Source organism: Pithys albifrons, chromosome 2 (assembly GCF_047495875.1).
Source record: "Pithys albifrons albifrons isolate INPA30051 chromosome 2, PitAlb_v1, whole genome shotgun sequence".
Classification (NCBI taxonomy): Eukaryota; Metazoa; Chordata; class Aves; order Passeriformes; family Thamnophilidae; genus Pithys; species Pithys albifrons.
The window spans coordinates 35,565,695-35,588,873 of record NC_092459.1 but is presented as its reverse complement, the minus strand read 5'-3'; the positions used below and the strand labels follow the sequence as shown (position 1 = coordinate 35,588,873).

The 23,179-nt window shown below is 37.7% G+C and overlaps 1 protein-coding gene across 1 annotated transcript in view; it reads left to right on the top strand.

Annotated features, from left to right (window-relative positions):
- The window catches only part of RNGTT (RNA guanylyltransferase and 5'-phosphatase), a 186,833-nt gene that overhangs the window by 25,536 nt on the left and 138,118 nt on the right, over window positions 1-23,179 (top strand). Inside the window, exons 7-9 of the mRNA XM_071548735.1 lie at window positions 762-871; window positions 1,653-1,754; window positions 21,823-21,958. Coding sequence (XP_071404836.1) covers window positions 762-871; window positions 1,653-1,754; window positions 21,823-21,958 — 348 coding nt within the window. The remainder of the gene's footprint in view (window positions 1-761; window positions 872-1,652; window positions 1,755-21,822; window positions 21,959-23,179) is intronic.

The window sequence follows — 23,179 nt, the reverse complement described above, 5'->3', positions numbered from 1 at the left end:
CTTTTTCTTTCCATCAGTCAGGGAAAACATGGAATTCCTGATCTTGAAATACTCTTTATATATTAAGAAATGTTATTTGACACTTTGTAGGTCAATTTTTGACTCAGTTCTCAGTTTACTTATTTTGGGCCATGCTTTTTGACACACTTAAAAGTGGTGTCACAAAGCCTTCCACTGGAAAGAATTTTGTACAGTGATCTGCTCCAGGCTTATAGTACTGTTTAGTGTTTAGGTTCAGGTCATTCACAAATACATGTCTCACACTATCTCATTATTATTTAATATTTCGTGCACTAAGGATGATTAATTTAATCCCTGCAAATTCCATAAGTGACCAATTTACTATTAAATATTTGATACTTATATTCTTTAACAACATTTTAGTTACAAATGAAAAATAGTAAGTCAGACTGGTGCTGTAGTTTGATATGGGAACTTTCTTGGGAGTATTAGCTAAACAGAGTAAATATTAAAGTACTAGCTATCCCTTACTCTTTGCCTCTTGCTTTTTTTTTAATAATTTTTTATTCCCCCATAAATTACTCATTTCAGTTCCTGGGTTTATGATATGGCTCACCTGTGAGTTTACTGGCAAAGCTCAGCTGATGTATCTTGGTATTTGGTGGTAAATCTTTATGAAATATTTAAGCTAGTATTGCTTGAGAGGGTTGTAAAAAACAGACTTAGTCTTGTATTGACATATTCTGATCTGCTTTTATGAAAGATTAAATAGTAATTTATTTATTTATCTTTTTATTTAGGGTGCAATTTTCTTGGAAGGAATAACAGTTAAATGTGTGACCCAGGTGACAACGCAACCAAAGTTAGGAGAGATACGGCAAAAATGTCAGCAGTTCTGTGGATGGGAAGGGTATGAGAACATTTAGAACTTGTGTTTATTTTTACTGTCTAGAAATAAGTGTTATTTTTGCAGAAGGATACAACTCTTTGTAAAAATGAGAAAAAAGGTAACCATTTTTGCATGTGTTGTTTATAAAATAAAGCAGGCCTCAAACACCCTTGGCAGTGAAACAGCCTTGCATTGTACTATGAAATTGAATGATCAACTTTTGATGTTAAGAAACAAGATTCTGGGATTGCGTTTCCATTGAGATAACAAAATGTGCTCAGATGACTTATTGCTATGCAAATTCCAGATGTAGCCTTGTGTAAAATTTAGTGCTTGCTCAAGGAGTAGATTTATTTATACAACTGCTATTTCATTTCAGTATTGAACTATGATACTCATTTTTATAGCCAACTTGAATTTGTGTCCAATGTGAATTGGAATGTTGGTTTTAGTGCCTCTGATTCTGAACTTCTTTCCAAAGCTGGTATTTCAGTGAGTTGCTCACAGAACTTCCTAACTTTTTGATGCTTTTAGTTCTTCTAGTGCCTGTAATTTTAAATTAATTTTAAATTCCAAGTTCCACGTAATTTAGTGCTTGTCATAAGCAAATACCATTTTCTTACAAGGCAGGCATTTGATTTCTCATGCAAAATACTTTCTTGGAGAAGATTTTCTAACTCAGAGTTAACCTTGCAACAAGTCTAATAAAAGGTGTGACTTCAGTGTAATGTAGAAAATATATTGCCTTGTGTGACTCTTTATTGCAGAATGTTAATAAACCTGATTATTTTTTTTTTTTTAGGTCTGGATTCCCTGGGGCACAGCCTGTTTCCATGGACAAGCAAAATATTAAATTTTTGGAGCAGAAGCCATACAAAGTTAGCTGGAAAGCAGATGGCACTCGGTAAGTTCATTTTAAATGGAAGAGAAACACACAGTAAATTGAGTAGACAGTTTGTGTTGTCAGGAAAGTGAATTTGCTTGTCCATGGGAAAAAGCATAACAACAGAACCAGCTCCAGAGATGAATTTTTTTTCTGTCTTGGTACTCAACATTTGCTGAAGTTTGTGGACAAGTTTCCTTTTAGAAGCTGTTCTGCAGACTGACTTTTCAATGTAAGTATTCTTCTCCATAACCTTTGCCTGTCTGTCAGCCTGGACTTGCCACCAAGGTCTTAGAGCAATCTTAGATAAGAGTTTGTTAAGCTGAAGGCTTTGTTTATAAAAACTAAATTAAAACTTCTAATTGATCCTTTGGAAGCTGATAGTATTGGAAATTTTTAGGATTTTTTAATTCATACTGTGACCCTTTGTTCAAACTTGTAGTTCACATCAGCTAAAACAGTCAATGCTTTTATCTGCCCTCACCAGTTTTATTTATTGTAGGGGTGCCTTTTGTTTAATAACAAACTACAACCTAATTGGACTAATTGGATGTCTTCTAAAGTTTTTCCTCCATTCTTTTTTTGTTAGGTTTGCTATCTTTAGTAATAGAGTGGAGTATCCTAGATAATGAAAATCCTGGAAAATATGGGGAATTGGGTGTCTTATGAGAATTACCAAGTGGCTCCACATGGAGTCAGTCAGGATTCAGCATAGTTCAGCCAGAACTAAGCAGTGTCCTGTAATAAAAGCTAAACAACCCTTTATGTGTCCCCCCTCTGTTCAGTTTGTGCTTCAAGGGCTTATTATCTTGGGCAGAGCATGGTGTCTGAAAGGTCAAAGTAAACTTGCACCACTCAGTATGGCATAAGAATTGGGTGGGAATATTTGGTTTACCAACATTGACTGGTTGTGTACACAAGCACTTGGGTAATGCAGTGCAGGCATTCCTGGGGTGGGAAGTTACAGCACTGGGGTGGCGGGAGATCAAGGCATGTTCTTGGAGCAGCACAGGGCACTCAGAAGCTGCTGAGCCTGAGCAATTAAACTCAGCCAACTTAAATAGACCTCAAGAGTCTTTCTTTCTGTGTCATATCCTATTATTCATTTGGAAAATAGAAGTTTTATGAAATATTTTCATTTTCTTATTCAAATCTGTGAATGGGATGCCTGTATTTTGAGTACTGAAGCAATTTATATAGAAAATAGTAGTGCACCTTGAAGAGTGCCTTTTGTGAAAGAAATTCAAGAGTAATTTTTTGTAGGAATTTTCAGTACTTTGAGCATTTTAGCATGTGTTTCAGAGTGGTGACAAAACAGAATGGATGAAGAATAAAACTCGGGGAACTAAATAGTCCTTTTAAATTTTTTCAAAACATAATAATCCGCAGTTGATTATGGGGACGCACAGACTGATAAGTATATGCAGAGGAGAAAATGCAGCTACAAAGATCCAATGTCAATGAAATTGAGCTGAAATAATGTGAAAGAGAGATTAAAGATGAAAACCTGAGCCATTATTCAGACATTTAGACCCTGTGCATGGTATGTACCCTAATCAACAATGAAAAATGACTGTGATAGTTTTTACATTGGACATGCTTCTAATTATTTGGTTGTTCTCCAACGATCAGACTCCATATGCAATTAAGCAGATTTTCATTAATTATTCTGAAAGCTTATGTTGACAGGCATGACCTTCCTGAATTTAATATTAAGACATCAGTCAGTGAGACCCATTTACTTTATCTGGAGATGAAGCCTCTGTCGTCGGATATCTCGGAAGCTATTCCGTTAACTGTGGTTTAGGTGCAGCAGTCTAGACCTTGCCTATTAAAATATTATTAGGCTTGCATGTGTTGGTGATTTTTTTGTTTGTTTTGTTCTCTCTCTTTGCTTAAAAAAACACTGCTGTTTCATCGACCTAATTGGACTTACAGAATAGCAGATGCATAACTAATAACTTTCTATTATACTTTCTCACTGAATAAAACACTTTCATCTCAGTTAATAGCAATATTTGCTCAACTTAGCCAAACTTCTTAAATTGTTCTTACATACCTGAATTTTATTCCTGCAGCAGTTTTCCCTAGAGGTTTCATGACTGAAGCCTTTATTTGTACATTGTCTTAATTGATACACAGTATCAGTAATTTCTCTGAGGACTTATATTTTTCTTCAAAAGCATTTGCTATTCCTAGACTTCAACTGAAGCTGAAGTTTCACCCTTCCGGTTTAAGAGCTGTATTGTTGTTGGGTTTTTTGTTGTGGTGGTGGGTTCTTTGTGTTTTTTTTCCCATTGCTGGTTGGTTGGTTGTTTTTTTCAGTGGTAGAGCAGTGCATGTTTTCTTCATTTCTTGGTATTGTTGAACTTTTCTACCCATATATTTATAAAGGTAGAAAGTATTTCCCTAAATAAAAGAGCATTTTTTATCATCTTATGTTGACTAAACATTGTGAAATTGATTAGTCCTGCACTTTGGCCACAACAGCCCCCTGCAGCGCTACAGACTGGGGACAGAGTGGCTGGAGAGCAGCCAGGCAGAAAGGGACATGGGGGTACTAATTGACAGGAAGCTCAACATGAGTCAATAGTGTGCCCACGTGGCCAAGAAGGCCAATGGGATCCTGGCCTGTGTCAAAAATAGCGTGGCCAGCAGGACCAGGGAAGTGATCCTTCCCCTGTACTCTGTGTTGGTGAGGCCACACCTTGAGTATTGTGTTCAGTTCTGGGCCCCTCAGTTCAGAAAGGATATTGAGGGGCTGGAGCGAGTCCAGAGAAGAGCAACAAGGCTGGTGAAGGGACTGGAGCACAAGTCCTATGGGGAGAGGCTGAGGGAGCTGGGGTTGTTTAGCCTGGAGAAGAGGAGGCTCAGAGGTGACCTCTTCACTGTCTATAACTACCTGAAGGGAAGTCATAGCCAAGTGGGGGTTGGTCTCTTCTCCCAGGCAGTCAGCAATAGGACAAGGGGGCACGGGCTTAAGCTCTACCAGAGGAAATTTAAGCTGGGTATCAGAAAAAAATTCTTTGCAGAGAGAGTAATCAGGCATTGGAATGGGCTGCCCAGAGAGGTGGTGGATTCAACATCCCTGGAGATTTTGAAACTGAGATTGGACATGGCACTGAGTGCCATGATCTGGTAAAGGTACTGGAGTTGGACCAAGGGTTGGATTTGATGATCTCTGAGGTCTTTTCCAATCTAACCAATTCTGTGATTCTATGATTCTATGATTTGGCTATAATTCTCTAAACTATTTTGGAGAAATTTTGCTGGAGTGTAGTATTTTACATATGTTTGTAAATGTGTGTGTTTCGAGCCTGGTTTGGGTCAAAACTTGTCCTCCTCCATTCTCTTGGAGCCCTGAGTTCAAAGTCTTTTGACTTACCCTTGCTTAGTCTGTCCTGATTTGAAGAGTTTATGCCTACACTGTGGTCTTGTTCTGTGTCTGGTTTCCAAGGCTCTTGTTCCATGAGCCATCGGGAGGGCACTCCTTGTTCTTGCTCTAGAGCTTGCCTGCTGAAACACATTTGCCCCAAGAGGAAAAGTGCATTGGGAACAAATACTTCTCCCCTCACTTTTATAAATGCCTATGCATAAGAATGTATACATTTGCCTCTTAGGTTTAGAGAAATGAACTTCAAATGAAAAGATCTGTGAAGTTCACTTAGCATTGGCAGTCTCTGGCAAAATATTTCCTTTGTACCAGCTGTTTGGGTGTATGTAAATACTACATGCAAACGTACCCTGTTTTGGGGGAAACTACCTCTGAAATAATTTGCTTTAAATTATTATATCAAAAAAAAGTCACTGAGTTCTGCAGCTATTCTGTCTGGTTTGGTGTGAATTCTGTCCTGTATATTTATTGAAACAATTGTCAAACCTCTGTTTTATAAATAATTTTAATGCTAATCTATTCCTAAGGCACAGAAATCCAAAGGGCAAATTTCCCACTACTAAAATCGTGCCTTTTGTCTTTTGTTGAGATGAAATATACGTTGTATGGTAAGAGTAGCTACAAGGTAGTACAGTTTTACAAATGTATCCAATTTTGCAGTGCTGTGTTTCTGAAATAGCCGTTACTATGTGAATAAGGTAGTTGTAACATGATCTACAAGGCATTACTACATAACTCTATTATCAGCTTGGTACTGTAAAGTGATTAACCCACGGGGGTAGTTGTATCCCTTCATATGTATCTCATTAATAGTATTTGTAGCAGATGCTTGTTCTGATGAGTGGACCTGAATGTTCAGACAGGAGTAGGGTTGGTAAAATAGTGAGACACCAGTTTTGTAAAAAGGGACTGTTACCACTAAGAATAATAAAAAGCTTTAAAATGTCTGTGGAATAATCAAAATTAATACAATCAAACAGGACAAGGTTTTAAAATGGTGAAATGTGGCCTGCACTAAATGCAACCTATTAAGAGGTGTAAGTTATTTTCTTGCATTTGTATAAGTACTGAAGTGGGCAGTCCCATAGTGTAAAGGAGAGCACCCTGGACTCTGAATCCCAAGGTCCTGAGTTCGAGTCTCAGTGGGACCGTCCCCTGGCACTTCAATGCCTCCCTGCCATCACATCCCGTCACATTTCGGATGCTCAGCAGGGTCAGCCCCGGTTAGTACCGGGTGCTGTGACAGTCCCGAGGACTTCCCTGTCACTGTCCAAGCTCGCTCGGCCATGGCAGATGGACCTCAGGACTTAAACGGTGGGGCCAGTTCTGTGCACGCTGTGCCTCACCTAAAACATCCACTGTGCAGGCTGGAAGGGCACACCCACGTGGGGAGAGCCCTGCCCAAATATTTGTTTGCAAAGTCTGGCCATACATACATACATACAGGAGTACTGTTTTTTGTTTCACATCTGTACACATGCAGTTTTAGTGAAAAATAATAAATATGTTCATAATACTATGGCTGTTTAATTATGGTAAGGCAGCTGTTTAAAAAAAACCAGAACAGGTAGCTCTTGCCAAAGGCTATTAAATTTGGAAAATATTCATGCAGGTTTGATGGCTTGCAGATATTTAAATGCAAATAAGTAGATACAGAATGTAAAAGAGCTCTTTGAGAATTGCTGCTAATTGTCTAAAAGGTATTTGTAACAGAATAGTTAGAAACATCTCTGAAGTCGGGGTTTTTTATTATTAACAAATTACATTTTAGGAAAAAGGCCTGTTCCTAAATAAATCTCATTTTGTTGGTATCATAATACAAAATAAAAAGAGTAAAGCTACAGTTTACTGTATGATAAAACTGACATGCAGGTTTTTGATTGTTTCTTAATCAAATAAGTGTGATTTATCTTGAATATATCAATCAGTAAATTTATCTATATATATAATATTGATTTATATTGAGTATAGTTCTTTTGATTAAGTTACTATATTATCAAACTTGTGATAGCTTTCTAGATTTCTCTAGTTTAGCTTTTTGTAAAAATTGGAGAAAAATTCTATTTTTTTAAGAACCTTAAAATTATTGGCAGTTGTTTTCTCTTTGGAAGCAGATTATGTGGCCCTTACTTGAAGGAGGTCAACTCGATGGGTTTTAAGATAACTTTTTATGCATCTTCTTAAAACACAATGAAGAAGAGGTTGAAGTTTCTCCCTGAATTTCCATGGCTCAATACTTTTTCTTTCCCTATACAAGATAAGGTGACACTTACCTGCATAACAGAAATTGCAGATTTCTAATGTAAGAAGTTATCCAAAAGTCATTCAGTCCAGAGTAATTGATGAAAAAATGACCATTGCTAAAGAACAACTCTTAAAAAATGGAGAAAACTGAAAAACGGATTCTTTTTGCATATTTTTTAAGAGATTAAGAGGTAAAAGATACTAGCCCAAAATTAGGTGGCATGGAAGCAAAACGAGTGCTTCTCTCTATGAAGGATTAAAGATGAGATAGTTGAATGGGTTCATGGAAACACTGTTATCCCTGAGAGACAGGAGGAAGCTATAGAGAAAGTTGAGTTAATAATGAGAATGAAGGAGGACAGAGAACATTGGAGGCTAGTACTAATCCAATTAAAAAACAAATCTATGCTCTTGAGATCTCATTATTAAGGACTACAGACCGGCTTGTCATGAAAGCAGATCTAGAGAATGGAAAGATTGTCTCCTGGGAGCAAAGATATTAATGTGGAGTTGAAGTTGAAGAAGACTCTGTTGGGAATGAAAAAGAAGCCATAGATTAGTTTTTAGATCAGTACAAATGACATGACCAGATTCTCATGGATGTTGAATTTTATGCCCAGTACGGTGAAGTGCCTGAAGTGGAGGTTTAAAGAATTGCTAAGGAATTCTTTCCTAATTTAGAGGAGGGGGGCAGAAATGTCTCATGTTTTCAGACATCTTCAGAAATGGTGCTAGCAGGAAGTTAAGGGCTGTTAATCACTGGAAAGCATTTGTGAGCAGAAGAGATTTTCTCAAGGTATGATACTTCCTTCCTGGGCAGCTTGCCTTCTGACCCAAATAGCTAATGAGAAAGTGAATTGTGTTTTGAGTGTCTTGTCATTGGATCATATTTAGGGTTAATATGTTTATGGTCTTGGAGTAGGAAGGAATACTTTCCTCATCATAGGATGGGGGGAAGAATCCCCACAAGAATCAGCTGGGCACCTTTAAACCAGCCCTTGCCCTTGCCCTTGCCCTTGCCCTTGCCCTTGCCCTTGCCCTTGCCCTTGCCCTTGCCCTTGCCCTTGCCCTTGCCCTTGCCCTTCGCCTTTGAATGTCCCAAAGAAGTAGTTGTAAGAGTTTTTCTATTATTATTTGCATCAAATTGTCAAAATGGGATGGTACTTAAAGAAGAGATTTGTAACAAGAAGCTTTAGTTAAAAGATTAAAGTGACTGTTGCTAGTCCACTCCTTTGCTCTCTGCACTGTGTTGTATTATGCTTTGTATTTAAGGTCTTAGGAAAGAAATGCAGATTTTGTTTATGTGGCATAGTTGGTTATGGTCCTTCTTTCTAGTTATTTTAACTATTCTTTAAGGGAAAACAAGTTTACCTGTTTTTAAAGTAGTTCTACCTCAGTAGCTGCAAGAACTTTGGGTTAGGAGGAGTTTGCAATCCACGTGGAATTTATTTCACTGACTTTATTTTGAATAATTTACTTCACTGGCCGTAGCATGTATTTTGGCTGGAAACTGAAGTTGTTCAAGTTATTGAAACAATTGTAATAAAGCTTTAACTTTCCTCTAGTCAAAATTAAAAGCTATAAATAAATAGCTTTTATAGACTATAGTACTAGGCATTTGTTAGGAACTGTTGAGTTAACTTTGAAGTGTGTAATGGTAACATAATATCAGAAGATTCTGCAAAAGCATATAAAAGTCACACACATGGTTCTGGATTATAATGTATGAACTGACTTTCTAATGATTGCTAAAAAGAGCAGTTCATAGATGTTGAGCACTCTAAACCGTGTTCTTCTTAATTTTCTAGAAAACAGATGCCTAATTGAATTGTTTTATTTTGTGTGTTTAGGTAGGAGTAGAAGAGGAGATAGGATGAGGAGGCAAGAATGATGTATTTTGACACTAGAAGGTTGGAGGTTTAGGAGCCCAGATGTGAGTTGTTGCTCACTTTGCATCTAATAATCCTGTATGGTTGTGTTGGGCAGAAAATTTATGATTAAAATATTGATATCAGCCTGTTTTTCACAGCATTAGAACCTGTGAATATTCTATGCTTACTTGAGTTTTCCTTTGAGAGTGAAAAAATAAAACTTCGATAAATTGAGTTTGGATTAAGGACAATTTCTGTTTGTTTAGCAGTTGCCCTCTCTGTGGGTAAAGATGTTGTAGCTCAGGGTGAAGAGGCTCCAGTACAAGCTGCCCTCATCCCTTCCACCTTTTGACATGTTGTCCTTTTCTCCTGTTTTACGTATTGTACAGGGAATGAGAGCATGCCTAGACTTTGACTAGCAGACTGACTTTGACAGCAGAAAAGAAGCTGTCACATTTTGATAGCCAGACTCATGGGCATCACCAGATAACTTGTCTGTTTTGCTACTCATTAGGAACTGGGAGAGATCTCTTGACTGGGAGACTAGGTCAAAAGAGGCAACACAGGGTGTCATAAGGTATTAGAGCAGTATGTGGAACCATTGAGTATAAGGATATGCTGGGCTTTGCAAGAATCTTTGGAGTGGTGGTGGTGGTGATGGTGTATTTCTGTATTTGTTAGTATGGCACATCCACATCACTGTGTTGCTTTTCCATCTCCTAAAGGCTTGTTTTTAAAATGATTGAATCAATGTAGAGGAATGAATAAATAGGTGTGTCAGAACATGTCATCCCTCACCTGGATCCAGATTGACTTGAATGGCCAAAGAAAGCATTCTTTCTCTAGGTTGTGGTTTCTCATTTATGTGTGCCTGCAGCACTGTCAGGACTCTGAAAATAAGTGGTGGAAGAACTGTTGGTTTTGTGTCCCTTTCTTAAGTGGTTAAAGAGCGCTGCTAATGGGGTATCATACAGGAAGTGTATTTTGTGAAGCAGCAGGCTCTTGACAGCTTCATGGTCAGAATTCTGGGCTCTTTGAAAAGTACTACTTAACTGATTATTCATACATAACTATTTGAGTATTTGGACAGATTGTCTTCGAAGCAAGCTCTTTTCTTTATTCATAAATAGTTGATGCATTAAAATGCTTATTAGGTAGCTTGTGCCATGAATAATAATAGAATATTCAACTATAGTCCCAAAATGTTCCAATTAGATCAAGATAAATGGTGTTGCCTGCATGTGTACCTGATGTTCAAACGACCAATATCATTGATTACTTGTTTATTTATTTATTTTCCTTTCTCCCATACCACTTGTAATAGTGGAACAATACATCCTGTGCTGCTGGATCTTCTGGAGAGGGATTACAAACACATCCATGAAGTGTAACAGCTTAAGCTCATTCAGGGCAGAATGAAATTCGATTTGTGAAGTTTAACTATACAGATATCTAGGGCAGCCCTTTCTCTTGGAGCTGTCTTCTAGTCTGTGAGCATAAGTGGCAGTTGTGTTCTAAGGCTTGTGCCAGTGATATGAGTGGAATTGAGCCAGAATACATTTTGGCATAAATCTGTTCAAAGTTAAGGGAATCCTCTTTTTCAAAGCTCTGTTACTCGTTTCTTGACTGCTACGTTATGGCCCTCTGTGAAAGACATTATGGTTCTCTTGTTTGGGGAAAGAAGGAATGTAACTACTTGTCATCTGATGCTAAATTAATTTTTTTCTTTCATGTATATATATATATATATTTATATATTGTTTTAGCCTGTTGCTTCAGGCATGAATTTCTCTCTAAATTTGTGGAGGGGGATGGGGTCAAACAAGTTCAAGCAAGCTTGAACCTTTGTCTTCAATAAATAATGAAGATAATAGTAATTGTAACAACAATAATACAAAATATGAACTAATTCTATCATTCAGTCAAGCCTGAGATGTAATTTGTTGCATTAATCTTACAGCTTGTTTTCCAATAGTATTCCTATCACTAATTTAGAAATGTACTTTAATATGTAGATTCTTAACAGCATTAAGAATCTAGTATTTAAAATAAATCTTAGTATACAGATTGTTACTGGGTCAAATATTTTCTACCTTGTTGACAATTCTTTTGTTTCACACCAGACACATCATAATTCACTGTAAGAACTTTTCAATATATAGCAGTTATAAATTAATTTAGCCTTTGTTGTAGGCCAAATAATGCTTGCAAGGCAACTTTAACTCATAATGTTTAATACCCTTCTAGACATGAAGAAACAAAACCCCCACAGCACTCTAACTTAATTAAAACCCTGGAAGACAGATAAGAAAAACACTGTAACTGGATAGTCTTTTTTTAACCTTAGTTCTTCATTTTACCAGAGGAGTTTCACGGTCTAATAATACTTTGGATAGAAAATGTAGTTTTGCATTAGTTTTGAATTTGCCATGTGTTAAATTAATTACAGGCATCTTTATCTTTGATTTAGAAAACAGGAAAAACTAAAGTTTGAGCTCAGTCTGAATTGCAATACTTTATTAGGAGGAATGATACCAGTTTCCACACTTCTTACGCATTTTTCCACTGTCCTTAGTCTTGCTGTTGATTCTTTTATTCAAAAACTGCTTTCTATTAATGCTGGTGCACATTGTATCCCAGGTTAGGGGATGCCATTAAGTTATATAATGGCACAACATAGTTGCTGTCTGTGGCATTAACCTCTTAGTTATGTGACCTAATGCTGCTTGCTGGTTTTGACTGCAGCTGCATTTCTGTGCTCTCACTGACCACTAAGAAGTAGCTGCTGTATGAGCTTTCTCAGCTGACAAAGTTAATTTAAACCTTGTGTAGGTGGGGAAGTGTGGTCACATCTCTCTTCCTGATTGTGGTACCTTTGCAGATATCAAAGCTTGCATTGTTTATTGCTGTACTTTTGGGCATCCTGAAGATTTCTGTAGTAAATGCCATGTGCAGATCCACTGCCTTTTGATGATGTTCAGGGCCATAACAGTCACAAGGAATCATCTCTGGACCTTGGATTGTCAAGGGGAGCAAGTGAAAAGGGAAACTTGCGTTCAGAGTTCAAAGGAGAGTGGAGGCAGGCAAGAATAAGAAAAAGATTTTGATGTGGAGGAGACTGAGTACCTGTATAAGCTGTGTGGTATCTTTGATCCCACAGTGGTGGCTTGCACAAAGTTGTGACATATGCAGGGAATACCACCTTAACAAATCTTACGGAAATTAAGTTCTTTGTTCTCAGATAAGTAGGATGAATTGATGGATACCAAATCATGAATGCCTGAAGGTATTTAAAAGACGTGTTGGTGGAACACTTAAAGGATGCAGTTTAGTGGTGGACTTGGTGGTGTTAGGTTTGCAGCTGGATTTGATGATCTTAAAGGTCTTTTCCAACTGAAATAATGCTCTGAATATCAAAATTAATTGTGTTATATGAGATGATCAATAAGACTAGAAAATTATTTTTTTCCATATTAGCATTGAGTCAGGGCAGCGATATATTGAACAAGTGATTCAGAAGATGAGGCTGAATGTTGGAAACCTTATGATTTGTCATGAAATTAGATGTTGGCATAGCAGATGCACTGGGATAACTTTCTTGACTGTAACATGAATATTGGAAAGCATTAATTTTGTTTTGGAAAGACACAAAATATGAGAAATAACGTTTTATTCTCCTAATAGCTGAAGGATAAAAAAATTGTTACAAAGTTCTGGGTTTGAAAAAAGTCACTACAGGATTGTTAAGATAAACTTCTGGATTACTGCTGAATCTGCTGCAGATACCCAGTCTGATCAGAGTTCCACTATGAGCACACGTGAACATCTAATGCAAGCTGAGTGCTTGACCTCCATAGAAAGAGTTTAGCCATAGTTTTAAAGCATTACAGAACTGATCATTTCACCCCAAGCAGACACCTTAAAACTGTGAAAATTAAGCAGAGGCTGAACTCTTTTGAGGCTGGAGAATAGGTGGAGAATTTTGACGGGTGACAAATCCAGGTGATTCTGAACATAGTAAGAGATACACAAGATACATTTACTTACTAAACAGCAGCCTAGTAACAGTGGTTTAATATTGAGGGAAAAATAAATCTTGATTGTAGAAGATAAGTTTGGATCATTGATGAAAAGGCTTTGCTTTAAATTTAAACATTATGATTGTAATGAGAGATAATAGATCAATAGTGCAGGTTTTCTCTTTATAAAATGACAGAGTTGGTTAAATTAAGGGAAGTAGTTAATAGACAGACTGAGGAACACAGTCTGCAGTATAGATGAGGAATGGCATTTCCTCTGAGTTTAATTAACCATTTTGGTAGGAGTTTGGAAAATGGAAAATTGGGTTTTTGACCTAGGAATACTACTAGATGTCGTGCTTCTGGACTGTGACAAAATTCCAATTTTTTTTTAATAGTGATTAAGGCTAAGAAATTCAATAGAATGATAAGAGAGGTAAAAACCGGATTGAAAGGAAATGGCAGTGGATGGTTTTGGAAGAAAATACATAACAAGTCACAAGTGGAGGTCCTGAATATTAATTTTGTAATTGCATTAAGAATTTTGAAACAGAAACCAAATAGTTTCTGACAAACAAATGAGGGAGACAAGCTGCTGAATTCACTGAGGAGCAGAATAATAAAACTGGAAGGATATTTAGTTGTAGAGAATGCAAGGTCATGAATGAGAAATATTGAAGTTGGAGACTGTTAATTGGAAATGACTATCAGTCAGAATCTAAGGGATTTTTTTGGTTTAAAAACCCGTGGAGAGTGTTGATGGCAGACTTTAACCTAGAAATATGAGGTGTTGTTATACCCAGGACAGAGTAACTTCCAGAGGTCTGTGTGTAATTTTAGAAAAAATTATTTAGAATTTGAACTGTCAAGTCAAATACAAAATTGTATGGCAGCTTATGTGTAGTAAGCAGTGTTTCTTGCTGGTTGATATGCTGGGTACTTGTGCAAATGAAAATAAGTACAAATTTGGAGAAGGTGTTTATGACAGAGCTGTCAGTGTGCTGATTAAAAAGACATTGCTTTCCTTTTGTTTACCTGTTGAAAATATTATTTTAAGTCTTCATGTAAGTTCTTGTGTTAGTGTTGCTGTATTCAGGCTTTGTCATCCTTCAGGAGACAGAGTTTGAAGCAGTGACCATTACCAGCAGCAATTAATAGAAGAAAGCAAGCTGAGCCTTCCCCAGTTTATCAGGACTTCAGCCTGTATTGCTCCATCTGCTACAAGCCAACTTCAAACTCTTCTAATTTAAACTTACTCTAGACCCAGCACGGTCGAGATTCAGGTCAGCACATGGAACTGCAGCAGCTTAAGTGACACAGATAGATGGTCTCCTACTGTCAGCGCGCAGAGGGCAGTCATTAATTTTCATTCTCTTGGCCTTTTCTGCAGTGCTTGGCCAGAAGTTGATGCTTTCTTGCCAGGAGGGAGTGCCAGGGTCCAAAGTAAAGTGCTCAGTGGCTTTACCTCATCTTAGATGATCGATCTGCAGAGTGATGACACTCTCATGATTTTTAAGCATTGCCACTTGTAAAAGAAAATTAAGAAATTAAAAATCATATCTGCAACAGGATTTCATTGTTATCTCTGCATTAGCAAAGATATGAGTGATGTTACTTGCTCTTTGGAGTTGGGTAATGCTTATTTGTGTGGGAGGGCAGCACTTTCACAAGACTGAATTCTAGGCTTTGTAATGAACTCACTTGCGAATGGGGAGCTGCAGTATATTCTTAGAGTTGATGGAATTTCTTGCATTTTGCATTCTTTAATGTGATAATACAGACACAGGCATATTTAAAAAGGAAAATGAGTAAAAAGCAGCAACAGCGATGCTGTGTTGAAATAAATAATCTTCTTTGATATAGCCTGTCTAAAGAAATACTGCAGGGCAAAGAAAGCTCCTAGAGAAGCTGAATTTTTAAGCTTCCTTTAAAACAGTCTTTCTAATCCATTTCCTACTTCTAGATTTTTTTCAGAAAATTACTTTTGTGTTGAACTCAAACTCAGAAGATGAGGTTTTAAAGTTTGAGGAAGCTGTGCTGTATTTTTGTATTATAGTTAAGGTTTTAAAACTCTTATAGAGCACAAAATTAACATATGTAACCTTATTGCTAAGATGGTTGCTGTGATTTTGGCTGAGAAAGAATTCAAACATAGATGAGGCACATCATATAATTGAAGTCAGAGGCAAAACTTCTGTGAACTTCTAGGAGATCAGTTTCACTGTAAATATGTTTTGGCAAGCACTGCAGGATGTGTAGGGATGTACTATGCTCAGGAGTATTTTCAAAGCCAATTTTGTGAATCCTCAGAATCTGGGGAAGAGGGTAGAGGCCACGTGTTCTGCTGGGTGCAGTGTTGAATTTACAGCTTGGGAGATAGAGTTCTGTTCTTGTTCCTTAATCTCAATGACTGTAGGTCAGGGGACACCAAGCAATTTGTCTAATTTTGGATTAAATAATATTTTCCTGAAGTGTACTTTCAAATTTAATATGAAAACTGATAAACATCCATATAAAGAAGAAACCTCAGTTTCTAACTGTCTTAGTTTGAGGGAAGAAACCAAAATGTTTACCAAAAAGCAGAAGAGAGGATTCTTCCACAATAATCATGTCACTCTTTATTAAATTAAAGGAACTTTAATTAGAAAATGGATATAAGAAGGATAACTGTTCTTAACTACTATATGTATATATATGTATATATCTATCTGTAGATATAGATATAACTGTAAACAGACCAGAGCAAACTACTCCCCCAACACCACAAGTAAAAACAAAAGAGAACAACCCCCAAAACAGTAGGTTCCTTCTGGAAGAGTTATATTTATGGACAGGGTCAGTGTCACACCTTGACTTTCTGCAGGGTGAGTTCTCAGTCTTTTCCCAGCGAGACAGAGATGAGCAGTGAGCACTCAGATGAATTCTCTCTCTCTCTCTGTCCTTTGTCCCAAACGAAGAAGAAAAGCTGGGAGTGGGGAGCCGCAGCATGTCCCAAAAGGCAGCTGTGACTCCTATTTTCTCGGGTCGCTGCCGTGGTGGGGTGGGCGGCCGTGACACTGCTGGCGATGGTGAGGCCGGAGCGGCGACCGGGGCCCCCAAATGCCGAAAACCAGGAGAAACAGCAGTGGCAAGATAAAACACACAGCTCCAGCCTTCCCCCAAAGCTGTGTGATGTCCCACCCAAAACGATCAAGAAGGAATTGGTAGTAGTTAACTACTTCTTTTGTTAACTAATGACATGGGGAGTTAGTGACAGGGAGAGAATTTACATCAAAGCTACAACAGTAACTTAGCTTTTTCATTGTAGCTCCTGTCAGCTTCAAAATTGTGTAAAAACCAAAAACACACTACCACCACCACCAAAACAAACTCAACTGAAAATGGAAGTGTAATAAAATCATTCTTACTGCATGTATTTGGGACTGAGCTGATGCAGACTGCATGACCAGGGTATATATGGAGGCAAATGAGTCTTTGAAAGAGTTTTCTTTATTTGGGTATGCTAAAAATAATTGATTCCAAAGAGAAAACTTTATTTGGTTGTTGACATTTTTTAATGTTTAAAGATTAAAGTTATTAATACTCTGGTAGGTGATTTGGAGATCTGCTTGTCTAATGCCAAGAGCTGTAATTCTTTGCTAATGAAATTTCCGTCCTATTTCCTGAATTATCATGTTAATACTAATGTCCAATTAGAATTGATAATGGACCTAGCCTCAGGATCAGAAGTGAATGGAAAGTAGCTTCTAATGAAACTAGATTTTAGCATGTCTATGTCTAGATATTTTATCTGCTGGGGAGATTAATCTGTGTAGACAGTGTGACCCTTTTTTTCTTTAACTCACTTGTCAGAACTTCTATTTCAGAGGAAACTGGTTTCTAGGGGTTGGACTGACAGTTTGGAGAGATGATGTTTGTAGCTCAGACATGATTCTGTGCTTCCATGTGTAGTTTTCAAAGGTGAATAAGCAGTTCTGTTACTGATCTGCTGCTGCTCTGCCTTTGCTCTTTTATTTAGTTACCTAGTTTTACATTCAGATTGAGCCATCTAAAGCAGGACCATGTCATAGAATCATAGAAACGACTGGGTTGGAAAAGACCTCCGAGATCATCAAGTCCAGCCCTTGGTCCAACTCCAGTCCATTTACTAGATCATGGCACTCAGTGCCACAGCCAATCTCAGTTTAAAAACCTCCAGGGATGGGGAATCCACCACCTCTCTGGGCAGGCCATTCCAATGCCTGATTACTCTCTCTGCAAAGAATTTTTTTGTGATATCCAACTTCAATTACCCCTGGCAGAGCTTGAGCCCGTGCCCCCCTGTGTTATTGCTGACTGCATCTTGTGTATTCACATAGAATCTAAAATAATGGGGCCTTGTTACTAATTGGAACTTTTGGATGCTCACACAATATCTGTAAGAGCAAGTAGTGCTCACAGTGGGTGGTACAAGGCATGACAGTTCAGCTCCCATGTGCTGTCCCTGGTGATATATTTGAGAAATTGTGGTTCTTCTTTCTTTGTCTGTGGTGTTGGCCAGAGGCATGCTCTGTGTGATGGTGTAAGTGCTTATCTGCTAATGCCAAATTTTTGAAAATCTTTTTTTATCTCAGTAGCTCTCTGAGGTAAGATATAGAATTGTACAAACCATGGAATGGTTTGGGTTGGATGGGACTTCAAAGATCATGTAATTCCAACCCTCCCACCATGGTCAGGGATGTCATTCCCTTGGTCAAGATGCTCAGGCGCCCATCCAACCTAGCCTTGAATACTTCCAGGAATGGACATCCACAATTTCTTTGGGGAACCTGTTCCAGTGCCTCACCACCCTCTGAGTTACATAATTGAGGTTCATAGTGATCTTTGCTTGGGAATCTTTGGACTCAGTTGTAAGACTCACCATTGTTGCTCTCATTTAGGATTTATGGTATTAACAGCTAACACCGACAAATTTTAATAAAAGAGAAATCATGGAAGAAAAGATGTAGTGTTAGTGCTGTGGTTTGAAAGAGAAGGAACCTTGCCACTAGTATTGATGAGGTGTCCAACTACCAATTTCTACATAAATTTCCCTGGATTTTATGTTGAGAGAAAGATCTGGAGAAGGTGGTGGTATGTTCATTTTGATATTGAAGTAATAGATTTTGAGAAAATCTTCTGTATGTTGTCTGACACGTAGATGTTTTAGGTGGCTGAAAACAAAACTTTTTATTGTTTGTGTTTTGGTTTTTTCCAAAGCAGTCGAAAGATCTCTTATTATGCCACATATGTATTGAAGATAGAAGTATGTTTTTTTTAAAATGCTAGCTCTTGTGAAGCATTAGATGCTGTTTTGTCATTGAAGAAAGTTACACTGAAAGCATGTGCTTAAACCAGCAGTAAATAGGGAAGTGCAGAGATTGTTGCTTAAGTTTATTTATAAAATTAAAATTAGAGTGCTTTTATTTCTGTTATTTACATACCTCTTCTTTCCTTCCAATGGATTCTTTTATTTTTGAGAAGAACACAACATGCTCTTTATAGTTAGTTTTAGTTTTGAATAAATTAGCATGGTTTGAAAAATTAATGTTGTCTGTGGAATATTCTTGCATCTGAAGAACTGGTGCCACATTTTTTAATTGAATGTATATTGAATTTTTTTTCATAAAGCATCTCATGTACAACTTTCAGCTGTTCTAATGCTGCATGGATTTAATCTACTCCTCCTACTTAGTTTTTATGCTCATATATGGCTTTTTTTCCCCCTAACTGATTTGTACATCTTGAAGTACTCATCTTGTGTGTGGAGAAACAGTAGTTGAGTTGATGTATAGTGAATTATGATTATAGTCATAATATTGAAAGAAAGCATTTATTTAAGCTGCACAGAGGGTCCTGTGCTCCTGTAGTCAGATTTACTGATTTCTAGAGAGAGGATCTGTGCACACAACAGAACAGCTGCCTGAGTAGACCATTGGCCTTCAAGGCTTCTGGGGAATGCTTGCTGCTTCGTTTTGACAGGAGAGAGCCTGTGGGCATTACTTGTAAGAGCAGTGGGGAATTTTAGAGACAACATGGTGTAAAGGAGAGCACTCTGGACTCCGAATCCCAAGGTCCTGAGTTCGAGTCTCAGTGGGGACTGTCCCCTGGCAGTTCAATGCCTCCCTGCCATCCCATCCCGTCACATCTCGGATGCTCAGCAGGGTCAGCCCCGGTTAGTACCGGGTGCTGTGACAGTCCCGAGGACTTCACTGTCACTGTCCAAGCTCGCTCGGCCATGGCAGATGGACCTCAGGACTTAAAGGGTGGGGCCAGTTCTGTGCACGCTGTGCCTCACCTAAAAAATCCACTGTGCAGGCTGGAAGGGCACACCCACGTGGTGAGAGCCCTGCCCAAATCTGCGTTCATGAAGTTTGGCCATACACGTACACATGCTTTATAACCAGGACTTTCAAAGGAGAAATGGATAAATTATGGAAAGTATTGTTCCCCCCACAATATGTCCAAAGACTTTTGCAAGTATATAATGTTCTTTGCTGAATGAGTCTTCAAAATATGCTTGCTAGCTTTCACAATATTCTGGTGTAGATGGTGAAATTCCTATAACCTTTTTATCTGGTATTTCTCTATTGTGTACTGTTCAAGCAACTGTCCCTTCCCTATTTTAGCATGGGCTATTCAAAAACGTTAAATGTTGCAAAGTTTTAAAACTTTGAACTTTTCTTGACAGTAGTGCTCCTATTTTCTTTCTTTTTGGTTTTCTGTGATTTCGACTTCTTTTACAGAATAAAACCTTTAAAATAACACTTGTGCTTTTAGTATAGGTGAGATGAATGAATCACTGAAAAAATAAGCTCAATATAGGGTTGTACTCTTAGTTTTAGTGTAGAACACCAGCATGGTCAGTTATGGCATGATCAGACACCAGTTTCTTTACAACAGCTCAGGTGATAATTAGTAAAACTGACATAACTCAAGTTTGATTGAAATGCAGAACTTGGACTTACTTTGTCTCTTGTCTGCTGATTTTTTTGTACTGCTGTTCAGCCATGGTGTTTCCTGTCTGAACATCTGAACACATCTTGATAACTAGATTGTTCTTTTCACTGGTCTTACTAAGTGCAATAATATCTTGTTTGTTCTAAAGAGGAGCTTTTCTGGTATTTTTAGCTTTGCCAACCTTCTGAGCCCCACAACAGTTTCTATCTTAGTTTACCACATCAGATTCAAAGTGCTGGTTTTCACTTTCAGCACTTGTGGTATATGGATTACAGAATGGTTTGGGTTGGGAGAGACCATAAAAATCACCTAGTTCCAAGCCCCCAGCCATGGACAGGGACATCTTTCACTAGACCAGGTTGTTCAGAGCCCCATCCAACCTGGTCTTGAACAGTTTTAGGTATGGGGCTGTCTGCCCAGCCTATCTGGACAGCCTCTTCCAGTGCCTCATCATCATCACAGGGAAGAAATGTCAGCACCTTTAGGACTTCTCATTCACTGCCAAGTTGTTGACTGTTGCATCTGGCCTTTGACATTAGTTTCCACTGAAATTTCTTCGGATTCCTGTGTCCAGTCAGAAGGTATGTGTGCTCCTAGGTTGCTGCACAAGTTTGAGAAGAGCTTTGTCAGCACAACTGCCTTGTTACTCTTCCCAAAACTCTGCTTTGGTACTCTTGTTGCAAAGATCAAAGAAAACTTTACAAAGGTAACTTAGGTGTGTTGCAGCTATTGTGCTGTTTAGCATCTCTTGTTGTTATTATTGTCTTTTTTTTTTCTTTTTTCTTTCCCCCCCATTTTTACTTGTCTTTTTTATTCTGTTTTTGTCTATTTGTTCAATGTCTTTTCATTTGTACAGTGTGTTACCTTTAATGAACAATCTCCTGTGGTATTAGCTTAGAGAGGTCTAATTTAATGACTTGGGCTCCCAAGTGCTGTCATAAGGTAAAAAAAATTGTAGACAATTCACGTCTGCAACGAAAACAAGCTCACAAGCTACTGGTGATAATGTGGTAAAGTTTGGGGGTTTCTTTGTGTGTAGTGTGAGAAATGCACCATGGCAAAATGTGTCAGTGTTTTAATGAAAAGGGGCTCAGTTGTTGGCTGGGACTTTTCAATGCTGCAGTGACAGATAACCAGTGATAGAAAGGAAAGGTGGTTCTTTTGAATGAAACTCTGCAGATTTAGATATGGCAAGGTTCTGGTCCACTAAATAAAGGAAAAGTTGGAGTAAAAGATCTTTTCTTGGCATCTAACTGAGTTAGCTTCATGTATTTCTTACAGCATTAAAACCCCTGTTATTTTTAATAGGCTTTCAGGCATAATTTTAGCTGGACACAGCAAAATTCTTATATATATATATGTATATATTCTGAATTTTTATCTTTGAAATACTTTCTTTGTGATAATTGCATTTAACTAAATTATCTGCTTTCCTGAGGCAACAGGTTTAAATGTTTAATGTAAAAATGTTCTTGTAAAGTGTTTAATGTCTGTCATGATTGCTTGTTTTTAGCACTTATATAAAACAAAATAGTAGAGATTTTGAGGATATACTCTTAACTATAATAACATTGCCTTTGCAGGTACATGATGCTGATTGATGGCAAGAATGAAGTTTATATGGTTGATAGAGACAACTCCATTTTTCATGTATCTAACCTGGAATTTCCGTTTCGTAAAGATCTTCGTGCACATCTAGCAAACACTCTCCTGGATGGGGTAAGGAGCACACTGCATAACTGTTGTAACAATTTCAGTGCTGTTTCCTTTTGTTCATAAACAGGGCCAAATTTTTAGGCCTAGATTGGTAAATCAGGATTTCAGGAGGAATATAAGTTGAGTCACTGGCTGAATGTGGGAATCGCATTTCATAAGAAGTTACTTATCTACAGAATAGCAGTGGTGACTGCTCAGGGGTGAGCTCTTTGTCTTTGAAATAAATCACAGGTATTGAGATGACATTCTCTGAATGTGAGAAAAGGCTGGAAGAGAATCTAAAGAAATTGCTGCAGAACCTCATCTCTTGCTAAAGCTTTATGTTTTGAAATAGTAAACATAGTCTATTTCATACAGATCATGGAAATACTTCTAAAATTTGATAAAATTTTCATCACCTTTTGAATTGATGTGTTTCTGTCACCTTTATTTCAGATGATCTGAATTACTAAATGATTGAGTAGTGGCTTAGTTTAATTTATTTAAGACTAAAACATCTTTAACTTGTCATGCTAATTTAAATTATTTAAACTTGCTAATGAGCTGTTTGAGTCAGTTGTAAAACAGGCTGTAAAATGTCTGTATTTGTTGTTTGAAGTCTGGGCTGGAGTATTCATGGTAAACTCAGTACAGTAGCCACAAAAAGTGATTATTCCTTTCTTGACCTTTTTATTTCACATTAGCAAAAGAACTTTATTGGCTCTTACACTAAATATCTGCCAGTGTAGATCAGTGCAGTTTCCTGTTATATTTCAGTAATATTGGAGGCTCTGTACGTTGCTGTAACTTCTGCTCCTTGAAGTATTGAACACATGAGATGATCTTCCACATTGCTCTTCTGAAGCCTAATGCACTTCTCACATACAGGAGACCATATTGCCATTATTAACTTTCTTTCCTTTCTCAGGCCTTTGATGTCAGTATTCTTGAAATGTCAGTTCTGTGAATGATCTGTCTTACTGAACACACATTTACATGTGAAACATGTATAAATTGAGTCTGTGAGGATAATTACTGCAAAGAACCATGCACTGTCTCAGGGACATAAAAGCAGATAATGGAATATTTTCCACGACCTCTGCTTCACTGAGAAATTAAGAGCATAATGCAAGAAATGCCATGCTGTCAGCTCAAAAGTGGTTGCACAAGCTGTTGTGTCTGGTAGGAGCCTCTTCAGCCAGGCAGCTTTCTAATGACGTATATAATATTATTCTTAAAATGACA